The sequence below is a fragment of the Nanorana parkeri genome, unplaced genomic scaffold (assembly GCF_000935625.1).
Source record: "Nanorana parkeri isolate BGI_ZX_2015 unplaced genomic scaffold, ASM93562v1 scaffold191, whole genome shotgun sequence".
In the NCBI taxonomy this organism is placed as follows: Eukaryota; Metazoa; Chordata; class Amphibia; order Anura; family Dicroglossidae; genus Nanorana; species Nanorana parkeri.
In genome coordinates this window covers 337,837-353,582 of record NW_017306459.1, presented here as the reverse complement: position 1 = coordinate 353,582, position 15,746 = coordinate 337,837, and the positions used below count along the sequence as shown (strand labels likewise).

Genomic DNA, 15,746 nt, shown 5'->3' with positions numbered 1-15,746 from the left:
GAACAGATACAGTGAATTACACCTAGCATACAGAACAAAAGAAGTGCTACTGCGCAATAGCCTTACATACATACAGAATGAGAAAAGATACTACAAGCACTACAAACAACACAAGAAAGGTGGTAATGTGCAGCATCCATCCATCCAACATTAGAACAGATACTGAGAATTATACCAAGCATACAGAATAAAAGTAGTACTGTGCATTGTACATACATACATACGGAATAGGAGGAAACATTAAGAATCATAGGTGGAATTAGGTCAAAAGTGGGGGTACTATGTTTAGCTCATTCATGTATAGGCAAAAGCATCAGCATAGTAAGTAAACTCTGGAGATAAAATGTGCTGCTCTAAGCCCTGACAAAATATTCAGTAAATTCCCACATATTGTACTGCAGCATTGCTAATTTTATGCAGTGATCTCTCTTATAATCATCTCACGGTATAATTTACTTTTTGATAATAACTGTAAAACCACTGTATTGAAAAGAATAGCAATAAAATTAGTGCTAATAACATTCTGCTAGTGGAATCTGCACTATCCATAAAATTAAAACTGATCATCTTTCTTTTTTGTGTTCAAACTATTCACATTTTTTTTAAAAAGTATGAAGGCTACATTCCATTAACGCATCTTTAATACAATTAGCCAGGTAAGTGGAATTTTTTAATTTTATACAGCCAGAGGAGGCAGGCTCAAGCTGAGGGGTTTATAATGATATTTGTGCAATCTTAGGTTTGTGAATGGGTACTTGAATTTATGGTTATCTTAAATGAGCTAATGAGATATATTTATATGAGCTGTCTGAAGAGACGTATTAGCATGCTGTGAAATTTTATTGAGAAGATAGAAGTATGCATGATGCTTACTCCCTATTCGGTGGGTCATTTTATTCTTACCTTTTCATTAACATCATAGCTTTCTTTATTGTTTTAAACTAATAGATTCCAGCCCAGATTTATGGAATGTGAAGAAACAATAACTCTTTAATCTCAACTTGATTAAAGCATGCCTAATCAACTGGTAATGTGAATATACAGTGGCTTAAAGTATAGTTTTCTGTTCAACTGGAAGAGGAAAAGTATAGGGGATTTATAATGATTACATAGTGTAGCACTACATAGCAGGATGCAGAGCCTATATGTGTAATCAGCAAATATGTCTGCCCCATGTACATTTATAATTATTGACTAGACATAGAAAAAAGTAAACAATAAATAAATAACACTTATTGATATGATTATTTACCTCAATCTGATCTATTTTAAGTGTATATCTAAAATAAGTTTCTAAAACTATTATTCTTTTACACAAACATTTAATACAGGTAATACCCATAGTAAATGGTTTTGCAGGGCATTCTTGGTTTTCTAAGGAGATGATCCAGCATTATCTGTTCCTTTTGTGACTTTCTCAGCTTTACTAAACTGCCATTTATTTGAACAGGGTAAACCACTCATTTAACTTATTCAGCTGTGTGAGAAATGGGAACTTCAACAATTCTGCTCTGAATAAAGGCATTTGTTCAGCAAAACAGGGTGTATTGATAAAAAATTGCAGATGCAATTGCCCTGGAAACTTGCATGTACATTTGTTCTGTTTAAATGTTATTAGCATATTTTCTTTACAGGTCGAATGTAATTAATTTCTAAGATTAGAGTGAACTAGTTAAATACTGCATTATGGCCACTAGATGAAGCTGAGGATTGGAGTAAAAACAACATACTTCCTATGATCCTCAGTTCCATCTAGGGGACATAATGCAGTATTTCTGTGATATTACAGTCAAGCCGGGAAGAAAATATACTAATAACATTCTTATTTTTCCGGATTCACATGAAACAAATGTGCATGCAGTTTCACAGGACAAATGGTTCTGCAATTTTTTTTTTATAAATGCACCCCTTAAAGTAATCCTGGTAAACATAAATCTACAGTTTCACCTGTTGTCTGTAAAAATGGATTTACGATAAAAATGAAAAACTGTCATACATGATTCCACAAAAACATGCAAGGGAAGTTTGATAGATACCACTCCCCCTGCATAAAATGTAAAAGACTTTATATGACTTACCTTGCTTCCATTCTCCCTTGTTTCCTGCTCCATCTTGATATCTGTCATTAAGAGGTTTTTGTACTTTGTTTTTCCATTACTAGTGTGATCATCTATTTGGAATTCAGAATTTAGTGGTGCTGACAGTGGACAGTCACTCAAATTCAAGGGCTGTTCATCTTGCTCAGAACTAGCTTTTCCATTGCTGCTGGCTTCCGTCACCTCCCTACTGACTGTCCCTCCTGTTGGATTTGAGCTTTGTCCCAGGGTATCATTACCACTAAAACTCTCCGGAGCGGAATCATCTGCAAAACATAGATTTTAAACAGCTGCTTAGTTTTATACTGTCTGTGAAGCCATAAGACCACAAGTTTACTGAAGATCTCTTTTTACCACAGCTCAAGTTACCAGGTTATACAACCCTCAATTAAAATCTTTATTTAATAGTCTATGTTTCAGTTTTAACAAATTACACTACCATGGTGCACAAGGAGGTCTCTGGAATATTAACTTTATCAGGATCACCAAAAAAAGCGTGATCTGGATTCAAAGGCAATAGCTGAGAATAACATGACACAGCAAGAAGCAGGAAACGGATTTCTGTACCATGATAAGATGACAAACAATTATGATATGGCATAATAAGCTATGTGATTAGCTATTCAAATGTAACATTTAACACTTCCTGAATGCTAAATGCCACTAACCATAAAAAACAGTTGTGAAAAGACATTATTTATAGAGACAATTGTACAGTGCAGTTTACCAATCCATTCATGTGATGGAAAGCTAAACTCAAGGCAGATATTAAACACCAGCCAGTGCAAGGTAATGCAGTTATATATAATGCTGTTATATATTTATAAGCAACATAATTCAATTTATTTTAAATGCAGCTAACATAAGTACCTCGGTATGACTTGGTATCAGCCACCTGTAATTTGTTGTACAGCAGCACCCAGATACCGAAAGGGAGAGGAAGCATTTGTGTTGCTGTGTATTTGTGCAGACAAGGAACATATTGACAGTAGCAGTGAGAAGAGAGATGACCTCATCAGTTGTCTGCTGCTTATTCACTGTCAGGGTGACCAGCCTATGTTGCAAATCTGCAGTAGAGAAAAGTCTGGTCACCAGCCCTGCTATACAGTCTGGCTAGGCTGTGGAAATATCATGGCTGGTTGGACAGGTACACAAATCTTTTGGGAGGTAAAACAGTTCTCATGTATATCAACTGTGTATTTAGCTGTTTGCCTGGAACTTAGCTTTAACTCTTTCACTTGCCAGAACCCTTTTTTTCATTGTTTGCACAAATGCTAATTTTAGGCTTGAAGATTACTTAAAACCCTGCAAAGCATCATATATCCTGAAAGCCGAGACTCTGTAGAATAGTGGCAGGTACAATTTTTATATCACACAATATTTGTGCTACTGTTTATCAGATCTAAATTTTCAGTGAAATATACACATCTTCTGCAGCATGTAGACATGTTCCAGCAGCTGGAAGTAGAAATGTAAAAAAGTAAACAATCTCCTGGCTGGTGTAGATTGTTTACCTTCTGGCACTGCCATGGATATAGTATTTATGCCCGTGGAAGCGAAAGGGTTAAAGTGCACTGAAGCCAAGACTATGCACTTTATATTATTCACATATTCTGAACAGTACAGATTAAAATAATCCCTCACTGACCTATGTAGCTGTGGACATTGTGGAGAAATTCATCTTCAAATTTCATAACAGCACTAAAATCGCATCTATTCTCCCCTTATTGTCTATGGTGGCCTGCCAGTCCTCTAATATAAATGAATACCAGGTTCTTATAATCTGTTAGAAATTGATTGAAACCTTATTTCAGAGTATATATTATAATTTTTAAGGATGAATTACTTCAAAGTACATGGAGCTAGGGAGAAGAGGTCTGTTTAAAGCCATTTTACTGCTTATTAAGAATATGTAAATATTTGAATCTACATAGTCTGGGCACCGGTGCACTTCAAGTTCTATGGGGAAGGGGGTTACAACTTTAAGTAAAAATAAAGCAAGGTGCTCCCAAGCGGGCATACAGCTGGACATCTTTTTAACACCAAGGCTGAGACGGTTTGGGTCCCTGCTAGGGGTATGCCAACTTGCATGCCTTTCAACATTGAGGAAGTGCTTCAAGAGGATGGCCAAGATATTTCCTACCAAGTAGCATAACCTCTCTGATCAGGCACTGGGCTCTTCTGTACCACCTGTGCCCTAAACTGATGGTTGGGGTAATCAAGGGAGGGGGGTAGTTTATGTGCAACACACCTGTTGCTACTACCTCCTGCCCTTTGCCTACACACCACTAACACAAGTAAAAATTAAACATTTGCACGGGTTTACACATTGTTTTAAAAATACCCCTAAACCCCATCTTTATCAATCTATTAAATGTAGGGTTACATCTTACACTGATCAGCATATCAACGCATTGTTGGTTGCCTTAGGTCACACCATCTTTTTTCTTTACATTTTGTTATATTATTTCTGCCTTTTGGAACACAGATATTCTGTATGACTGATCATGTGTTGGTGATTTCTCTAAATAGCCTTGCAGGGTAAATCAACGATCATTTCATGCAATCTCATGCAATCATTGGGAAAATGTTACAAATCAGTAAAGCATCATTTCAGCTAGTACTAGTTGAATTTTAACATTCTTTATATTTGAGGTATTTTTATTTGCTTTTATGTATTGTATGATTATCATGTACATGGTCACTACTGATACAGTACACACATATCCTGATATAAACAGGGATGAAATAAATGCATACAAATAAATGTAATAATCCTGACTTATGTAGTAAGTAGTTATTAGTAACCAGGAAAAAACAAGCAATTAAGTCTGTTAGCTGGAAATACAGGAGTGTTCCTAGCCAGTAATCAGGCTGGTACTGAGGACATATTAGAGAAAGAGGAGGGAGGCATTGACCATAATCACAGTTGTTTGGCTTGGATATTCTGATGAGAAGAATTAAAGGTTGTTTTTATGCATACCAGAAATAAGAAGCCGTTTCTGATGGGATATCTGATTATAATAATGCATTTAGTGCACTCATTAGCCTGTGTGGAAACATTTCTGAAATATCAAAATACAGCCTGTATTTTCTGTCTTGAGGGAGCTTATCTTGCTGAGATGCACATGAATAATTCTTATCATTTAGGGCCCATTGAAGGCAGCTCACTTAAATGAATGGGCTTTCCGATGCGCCTTACATGACCGCAGAGCTATAGACCTGACCCAACAGGAGTGTGGAACCTCTGCAGAGAGACCACCACACTCCACACAAAGAACAAGGGAACAAGCTGCTGGCTCTGGAACGCACTATATCGCACTCCGGCCGGCTCCCTGCATTCAGTGACGGGAGGGGGCATGAAGCCAACGGCACAGCTGCTACACCCCCCCACCCGCAGTGAATGCAGCATTTTTGCAGATCGCACTGGACCAGAACGCAGGCACTAATGTGCCACACGTTTGACTGATCGCACTTCAGGTGGGGGGCGTGGCTGCGGAGCCATTGACTTCAATGCACCGCCATGCCCCCTCCCGCCCCTGAACGCAGGAAGCCGGCCGAAATGCGTTTCAGTGCGTTCCAGAAAACAAGAAGCCTTGCTGCACTCCTTACCGGAACATCAGAGAAACCTGTGCAAATAGGTGGGTGCTTGTAGTGACTACGGACGGCACCGTGATTAACACAGAAGAAGAAATGATGTCACCAGCACACCGTATGATAAATTAGCAAAACTCCATTTAATGACACATTGCCATTCAATACAAGCGCTTTTGGTGCCTTAAGGGGTCCCCTTCATCAGGCTCAGTGCGTTCCAGAGCCCGACCGCTTTGGAACGCACTGTTTGTGGTGTGAACTGGCCCTTAGGGTCCGTTCACATCAGTGTACATAATCAGGTGTTTTACATACATTGCATTACGAAGTCCACTAAAAGGGCCGCAATACACTAAAGATGCTGCATGCCACACTTTTCTTAATGCAATTAATCGCATTGCACAGATTGTTCACATGTCAAAACAGTGGGGATGCTATTCAAAATAAATGGCACTGATGTACATAAGTTGTTGTTCATTTGTGGTAACACGAGGTAAAATCTGTGTTTAAGGGCCCATTCACACCAGCAACTGCACTACAACACACAGCTACTGCTCACACAGTGTGTTGCACAGTGCTAATGCGGTGATCCTGGCACATCACACTGTTTACTTTTTTTAACTTTATTGAAATGTCACAAAAGACATTTCATTAGGTTCTATGGGCACAGCACGTTGTGAGGTGGTTGTACCGAATCACATCCTGCTGCTCTGAAAAGAAGTAAAGAAGTAAAGAATGCAGTACTCTTTTTAAGTGCACATCACCGCAAATCAGTGCCTATTCAAAATGAGGCAAATAGCCTTGTCTTGTGTTGGGGCTGCACTGGAAAAAATTATATGGTAGCCCCAACGAATCTGATGTGAATCCAGTCTTAAATAAACTGTAAAGCTGGCCATACACCTTACAACCTTACAGACAAAAGTCTTGCTATGGTTGTAAGGTAATGAAAAAAACGTACGATCTGCCCATCTTGGACAGGCAGATCGTACTTGCGATCATCGCAAGCTCGCCCCGCTGAGGGGCGGACTTCCGATGACTGCAATGCTGAACGGGCAGTGTGCGCTTGCGCACACCGGCCTGTTCGGCATTTGTCTCCCGAGAACGCCACTAACCCGCCGACAATCGTACGATTATCGGCGGGTTTTCAAACTGCTCGGGAGACAAAAGACGTGTGACCGTACAGTAGAAACGGTCGCACGCCTTCCATACACCTGCCGATTATCATACGATCGTGGGATTTCCTGCGATTATCGTACGATAATCGGCAGGTGTATGGGCACCTTTAGATTCATCACCTTTTGATTTGATGCAGCTGAAATATATTTAGCTGATTTAAACTGAACGTTTGATTCTGCTTTTAGTATTTGTTGAGTCACTGTGGATGACTTATTAGAGTAGTCGAGCATGTTAACTTTGCAAGGGAAATTTCACTTAGCTCAGTGTATGAGGACAAGCTCTGCTGACTTCAATTATCTAATGATGTGCAAGCAAAGACACTTTTTTATGCAAGTGATTGGGTATTCTTTCCAAAGTGAATTATTACCACATTCACTAAGCTAAGTAAAGATTCCCTTACGATGTGAACATGTTCTAAATCAGCCACACTGGCCTCAAACCAATATGTAGATCAGGAACTCTGACTGATTCCATGACTTAACATTTGTTCTGTATCAGTGCGTTAGAAGGTTTTAAATCCAGAGGATCAGCCTAATAATAAGCATTTTGTAAGGTGGCCACCTAGGTATTTATCTCGCTCCAAATCCCCTTTAAATCATTCACCAGCTTCTATTATCTCTGGCTGCAAGACTTCAGCACCCAATTTCCAAGCTACACACACCTACCATAATCATTATAAAGGGTCTGTCCATCATTGCTGGATCATTTATTCTTTACAGCGAATGCAGCAAAGGGAGCTCATAAAACAGCAGGCAGCAAGTGATGATGCAGAACACTGGTGTGCAACAGTGAAGTTCAATGAACTGTGATGTGCATCAACTACAAACAGAAGAAATATCTCCTAGGCTGCATGGGGGGTGCCGAGCCAGAAATTTTGGCAGTGGGGTCTTCTGAAGGAATCCCAGAGAGATATAAGAAGCTTATAAATGATCTAAACTAGCAGTCCAAGTGCAAGTCCAATGCCATTTTTTCCTGATAAACCCTTTAGAGTTTCACCACAAAAAACAGACATCTTTCTCTACTTTTAGCTGATATTATGCATCACTGCTGTTCACCACAGTGATAACTTTGATTACACCAGAGGGTCAGTACTATTCAATTTTGGCATAAGACTTGTAACTTTTGGTGCCCTCTGTTTTGAACACAGAGGAAGATTAGTTTAGGTTAGGTAAGGCTGGCCATAAACCTGTTGAATTTCGTCCAAGTCCTGCTGACTGTGTATGGCGCCACTGAATTAGACAAAAGTCAACTTTTCAATTGACTAAGGAATCGATTTGAAAACCATCGGCCAATCAGGATCAGGATTCCCCTATCCACACTGTTTAGCGTGGATGGGGGAATCCAAACTTTAAGTCTATGGCAAGTATTAAGGTGCCCAGCCGAATGTGATTCTCTATACTGAGTGTTCCTGTTCATTCATAACTTGTGGAGATAGTATGTTTGCCATGTCCACAATCATGAATGAAAAGGAAGTGATGTAGATCACTTCCCATTCATTCATAATTGGGGACACAGTAAACATACTCTGCACTCAATTATTTACTGATCGCTGATCTCTGATCGCTGAGTACTTGTACCCATTCTACATCCTGACTTGCTCTCGCAGGAGGCTGAGCGAGCAGTGCGGAAGGAGAGCTCGGTCTCCTGCGACAGCTGACTCTTCCCCTGCCCCCGGTCTACAGTGACAGCTGTCTCCGCCCCCACACTGCTCTCCTGATCTATCACCGGAGGCTGAGCGGGGCAGTGCGAGAGGAGAGCCCAGCCTCCTGTTACACCCCAGCTGCTCACATTGCTCTCCTCCCTTGCACCGTCGGCCTCCTATAATAGTTCCTCTCTGGACACTGCTCTGTGTCATAGGGGACACAGAGCAGTGCCCAGCGGGGAGGAGAGAAACCAGGGATGCACTGCAATTTCGCCCGAAAGATGGCACTTTCGGCATTTTGCCAAAAGTGCCATTTTTGGCCTATATGTTTCGGCGGCCGAAATTTCGGTGCATCCCTAATTAAAATACAATGTACCACCCAAGCTTTGAGATCTTGAACCCTTTGTTAGGACAGACGGTGTGCACATTTAGTGTGCATATCTAGAATACAACTGATAAGCATAACTCCACAGCCCCTTTCTCAACAAAAGGTAAGTAGGATTTTTTCTGAAAGTAAAAAGTAAAATGTAAGCAGCAATTTTAAATAAAAACATTTTTTATTTTAGTTAAGCTATATATAAATATAAAGCAGGTGTTATCCCAATTTGACAGCAAAAGTGGAAACATACTTTAAGTGGCCAGCAGCCAATATCAGATTACAATGGAAACAGCAGAGGGTTCTCTGCTTAGCATGGATGAAGGAATCTGTGAGAAAAATAGTACAGTGTACTGGCAGCTTTACTGTCAGTTTTGCTATGTGTGGACCCAACTGAACTAGTACGACCTGTCCACAAACTCACAACTTATATAAGAAAAGTGTGCTGAAACGAAGCGAACACCCAACCTTCACTACTTTATTACAGTGAAAAAAAACATTAAAAAAACAGGCGCACAGATCTAAGTGCAGTATAAATGTAACTGTTTAATAAAGGATAAAAGTAATGCACTTACATCTCACTTACAAGTAGTGTACTTGCACTTAAACATCTCACCTGTCACTACTTTATTACAGGAAAGAAGTGGTCCATGCAATCACACAATGTTTTACATAAAAAGGGTTACAGCTGGACTGCAGGCAGATATAAAATACACAAATGAATGCAGTTCTGCATTCATTAAAGCATCACTAGATGTATTATTTCAAATGCAAGCAACGTCAGTACTTTGAATTTGACTTGGTATCAGCCTCTTGCTATCCCCTGTACAGCAGCACTTAGATTGGGGGAGGGAGGAGTAGGACTGGAAGCCAATCTGTTGTGCTGCAGTACTTATTTGATAATAGGGAGCATACTGACAGGAGGAAACAGAGATCAGTCTTATCAGTCTGCCACTGCTCCTTTCATTGTCCAGTTACCGGCTGGGGGAAGAGACCAAACCTGTAAGTGAAATGCAGCGGAAAATAATAAGGAGCCTTCTCCTGCCAGACAGGGCTGTTCTACATGGCAGAGCTGTGCAAATCTATCTCAAGACTGGATAAACATAAATGCAAATCCTTTGGTAGGGAATACAGTTCCCATATATGTATGTCCTCTGTGTGTTCAGTTTGGCTGGCGTTCACCTTAACTTAAAAGGACAGAGGTTCACCTCTTTACTGCTATGCCTTCTGTTGCAAAATGACTGAATTGTCCATTAAGAATCAATACAACCAGTCAGAACACGGGGCACCACAGCCTCTCTGACTAGGTAACTAACACAACAAACCATTCTTACTGCATGAGCCATAGTAACTTCTACTACAGTAATTAAGAGTTATGTATCTATCACAGACAATGACAGCTAATAACATTGTTTTGGCAAGGTATATATTCAGAAGCATATTATTTGATAGAGCAGTAATAAATAAGCAGTAAATGCCTTCAGCATAACTAATACATATTTTAATTGATACCTGGCTTGTCAGCTGTAACATTTTGAGTGAAGAAGTGCCACTCCCTCCACGAATTCACACAGAAAGACAATGACATGTTAAATAACGTGTTTCCCCGAAAATAAGACACTGTCTTATATTTTTTTTGGCTCAAAAAAACACATTAGGTCTTATTTTCGGGGTAGGTCTTATTTTATTTTTTTATGTACAACAGTCTACATGTATTCATGTACAAAAATATGGTGATCAGGGCAATCAGGGGTGCCGTACCTTTCCAAGAGCAATTTGCTAACCAATCGCTGGCCTCTCTCTCTCTCTCTTCAGTTCAGGCGACATAGAGGGAAGTCATCTGGGTCCCCGACAAAAGGTCCTCACCCATCCAGGATGTTTGCAGTCCTCTCAATTGGCTCCGTCTGGCTCCCTCTCTCTCTACTGGGCTGGCTGGGTCACTCCGGCGGCTGGTTCAGCCATGCGACTAGGCCTCGGTTCAGGCGCTCGAACACAGTCTCTCTGGTTCAGCAGATGAACATCCGTCCTTCAGAGCGCTGCTGTACAGATTCTGTGTGTCCCAATCTGTCAGTGGGAATCACACAGCTCTGCTGCATGCAGTCCTAATTCACACAGTGCCGCACACAGGCCTGTCTCCTGCAGATCCCCCAGTCAGACTGGGCACGCTCAGTCACTGCAGTACATAGCCCTCCTCCTTCCTCTCGCACAGCATCCTGGGAGTGGTAGTTCACAAGAGCTCTATTAGCAATCCCCAGTGTCAGCTCTGCACTGCAATCCCCACAAATCTCTGCTTCAGATCACACACAGTGCCAAGTTAACTCCTTACAGTTAGGAACAAGAATCGCTGTGATAGAACATATATGTATATTATATAGGGGCTACAGACACAAAACTCTTGTGAACAAAGAGATGATAGGACAGTTGAGAAAGGATACTTGGAAGACTGATATACCGTACAACCAAGGTATACAAGAGGGGCCCCTAAAATAAATGTTATACCCCATGACAGACCAATGTTGTTCATTCAATAAGCATGTAGCAAAGTGATGGGTGCAATGTACCGTATGCAGAGCAACCAGTTAGTATTGATCTTCTACTAGTATGACTTCAGTAAAGTGAATTCTGGTTGGTTGCAATGGGTTACTGCAGCTTACACTTTGCAAACAGCACCTTGCACTGTTTAATGAATTAGATGAATACAGTTAAAATATACCTCACATTGGCTAGCTAAATAAATAAAAAAATGCAGGCACTGGAGACCGCTCAGATCACTGCAGGCTACAACTTGTAGATTAAGAGAAATGCAAGACTAGTGAGTGATACAAGTTAAGAGTCCTTCATGGCATACCTTAGTAATGCATTCAAAGCTGGCTATTCCAGGTCTGAAGAAGAGACTTTGTTAAGGCTGGGCATTTATTAAATCAGGCAGCAAATATAAGGTATTGTCTAACTCTACATTTTCAGTCTTGTATGAACAGCGAAAATGGTTCAAGCAGGTGGTTACTGTCAAATTCTATGGCTAGCATCAGGTTACTAAACCAGTTATGTTGGAGCTCAAGGCTAAGATTTCAATACATAAGAATCTCATAACTAGACAAGTGAATTTCCTGAGGTAGCCAGTGATTATAAAGCCTTTCAGACTCACCATGGTGTATCCGACAAGTGTATGTAGCTTTGTGCAGATGAAGAGTAGAGTTTAAAACAGAATATCAGTATGGGGGAGTGCAGACTTCCAAGTGAGAAGCAGAGCTTTCATTGAATAAAAAAAGAACCAAGTCAAGTACAGATGTAAAAGTATTAGGTGAGCATTCCTCTTCAATGCCCAGCAGGCAAGTACAAGGGTAAGGTTGTATTATAACTACAATGACTTATATGATAAAACCAGTAACTGTTCCTCAATACCTCACCATCGTTAAACATGTCCACACAGTTTGAAAGAAATTGACTCGATCACTTGTGTATGGGCTGCCATACCCAAGCTGGAGTCGAAAAACACTTGCTTTGCTTAGAATGGACCTAAAGGATTGTTTTACTAAGGCAAATAGGCTGTTCACTTTGCAAGGGAATTTGCACTTTGCAATGGAAAATTTCCCTTAGCTTGGTGAATGTGGTGATATTTTACTTTGCAAAGAATACCGAATCCTGTGCAAGGAGAATAAAAACAAACTGTAATTCTGCTTGCATATGATTGGGTGATGGAAGTCAGCAGCGCTCCACCTCATTCACTAAACTAAGGAGAAACTTCCCATGCAGAGTGCAAATTTGTTGACTGTTTTAGAAGTTTGACATTTCATTTTTTAAGTTAGCCAATAAATGGTATCATTTAACTTTGCATTTACATGCTGCTACCAATGGCTAACATGGTACAACAACACTCTACTGTTATGAATAAGACAACATTTTGGCAAATAGCACAAAGTTAGATTATGTTATAATTTGCATCATGCTGATAAATAGGGTATTTGAAAGGTATTTTGTACTTAAAATGGCAGTGGGTAACAGTAATTATTGCAAGCAGTCCATATTTTATTCAGAAGTGCATTTAAGTGATAGAGGCTAGCTGCTGCTCAGCACCTGTTTTCCACTTAAGCAGCTCCCTTGTCCCCTGGCTCTGTAGTTCACTTCAGGAGCACACCGCAATGTAATGAATGTATCTGCCCCGGACTGTCACCGGACTCATGATTTATGCAAGGATACAGAAGATCAAGTTGAATGAAAAAGGGAAGGAGCCCAAAGTCACATGCGGATTAAACATGGTTTACTGCTAAAAATAGCATATGAAGTACTCATCAGCTCTCGTGTCTACTGTGCCTAAAGCACCACTGAGTGATTAAGTACTTTAGATCCTGCACAGGGTTCAGAAACATGGCACTAGCAGCCCATACTATGACCCAAGCTCCTAAACTAGAATGGCGTATGCTACAATCTTGCAACACTAAAAATATTTTGTAGCACCACAGATAAAACCAACACAAGATAAACAGCAAAGCAAAAAGTATATAGGGCACATGAATCAGAGAAAAGAGAGTCCTATGAAAATTGAAAGCTCTCGGTAATATGCACTTCTCTGTTCACTCTCAGCAAACTACAGGGGCTGCAAATGTGGTGCAGCTGCTGCTTATCTTAAAATGCACAGTAGGTGGCACTGCTGACTTCAAACAACAGCCCGTCAGCTGAAAGCAGTGTGAGCTTTGCTGAGTTATATTAAATACAGAGCTATCACATCACTGTATTAGGAGCTGTTTTAGTATCTAAGATTTGAAATGAAAAAAATTAACTACCATGTGCTAATTTTTTTAAATCCATTTTGAATAGTGAACCTTGTTAAAAGTCATGTTAAGATTGGAAATGGAGACAAAATATGTTAATGCTTTCTTACAAAATCTATACTAATATAAAGGACAGGAAGCTGGCCAGTGATCTTGTATTTGCTTTGCATTTCTGGATAGGCCTGTTTTAGCTAGCTTGCATGTTCTTTATACACATCATAACCAGCCTGGGCATATACTCAAAATAAAAAGCATATATGCTGTATATAAATGACACATTTCAGTTTCCATAATAGATTTTGAACATGATTCTATTACTTTCCACTTATTTGGAAAGTTGTATCAGATCAAATGTTTGCTGAATTTTGGTATATAGGCTTTTTCTTTGGAGGCCTAGATACATTAAAAAAAACTTGGTAAAATTCGGGATTTAATCATGTTTATGTAAAGCAAATAACTATTTAAACTATGTAAAAAAAATTGTAATGCATCATTTTGTTAAAGGCACACCATATACACTGCCTGACCCAAAAAAAAAGTCACCACCTGGATTTCAGGCAGTGTTATGATCTGGGGTTGCTTCAGCTGGTAAGGTCCAGGTTCAGCAATGTTATGACCCCAAAAAGTGAGGTCAGCTGACCACCTGAATATACTGCATGACCAGGTTTCTCCATCAATTGATTTTTTCTTCCCTGCTGGTACAGGGATATTCCAAGATGACAAAGCCAGGACTCATCGGGCTCAAATTGTGAGAGTGGCTCAGGAAGCATGAGACATCATTTTCATACATGGATTGGCCACCACAGTCCAGACCTGTGCATAAAAGTTGCCCTAATCTATCTGATATTTTTATGTCTTACATTGTCATCAATACATATAAGGGACATTTCTTAATCCAAACATTTCTGGTAAATCTGTAAAAAATAAATCAAGACATCTCAACTTGCTGTATTTTGCCATTACGATGTTTTGCTGGTCATCTGACTAGCTTTCTCAACTCATTCTGAAGTTAGAAAGCTAGTCGGATGACCAGAGACACATCCTGAGTAAAATACAGCAAGTCCAGCTGCTTGATTTTTACAGATATACCATGGCTTGGATAAATTAAAAAACTTCACAGGCATTTCTGGTAAATGTATTAGATTGATTGGTGTATTTTGCTATGGATGCAATTTCCCCAGCTGAGTATGTGGCAGGCATTTTCCATACCTCTAGTTGATCTTCCTGAAGTATTTTTAAGGGGCCATTCCCACCTATGAATATTACAATATATTTTGGGTCTATTTTCTTCATATACTTTTTTTATGCATTTTAATGAGTTTTAGTTTACTTTATTTGGATAGCCCTCACATTTTTTTTTGTGCTTTGGGGTTAAAAACCATTGACAACAATCCCCCACTGAAAGAGCTAACAGCTCTTTCAGTGTTATGCCAGGGTAAGTTTTGGGTAGAAGCCGACTAGCTTATCAGTGACTCGGAAGGAAACCCAAGTAAACTCCAGGAGAATAGACACACTGCAGACATATTGGGGGTTATTCACAAAGCTGCAGTAGGCAGCCGAGTGAATAACCGACCCGAAGTGAACCGAACGCTGTTCGGCTACTTACTTCAGGCTTGTACGGCTGCTTTCAGCCGTACACCGACAGAAATCAGCCGTACATCGGCTTGCTGTGGCTGGCTTCGGGTCAGCCAAACATCCTGGGGCCGAAGCTAGCCGAAGGATCAGCTGAAGCTAGGGCTAGATCCTTCGGCAGCTTTGTGAATAACCCCCATTGTATGCATTGCACTTTTGTACTTTCCAAGGACACCTCAGGGCAAACATTTAAAATGAGGAAAGGTTTTTTTTATAGCCACCAGTTTTAAAAGTATACAGACATTAAATTTAACCTGAAATGACATACTCTTGTATTCATTTTCATGTTTTCTCACATAGCATGAGGTACTATAATATTACAATAATTATATTTGTAGCCACAAAGTGCATATAAGTGCAAATGTGAATAAACCCATTTATAATAATATAAATGGAGAAATATATTAACTGTGGCTTGTATATATTTTACACTACAGTGAATGGGGCTTTAAAGCTGAACTCTG

At 39.9% G+C, this 15,746-nt stretch overlaps 1 protein-coding gene across 3 annotated transcripts in view; it reads right to left on the bottom strand.

Moving 5' to 3' along the window:
- Positions 1–15,746, bottom strand: part of NOL4 (nucleolar protein 4) — a 256,570-nt gene that overhangs the window by 41,321 nt on the left and 199,503 nt on the right. For all 3 annotated transcript variants that reach the window (XM_018555318.1, XM_018555320.1, XM_018555321.1), the window contains exon 6: positions 2,079–2,362. In XM_018555318.1, the coding sequence (XP_018410820.1) occupies positions 2,079–2,362 (284 nt within the window). The remainder of the gene's footprint in view (positions 1–2,078; positions 2,363–15,746) is intronic.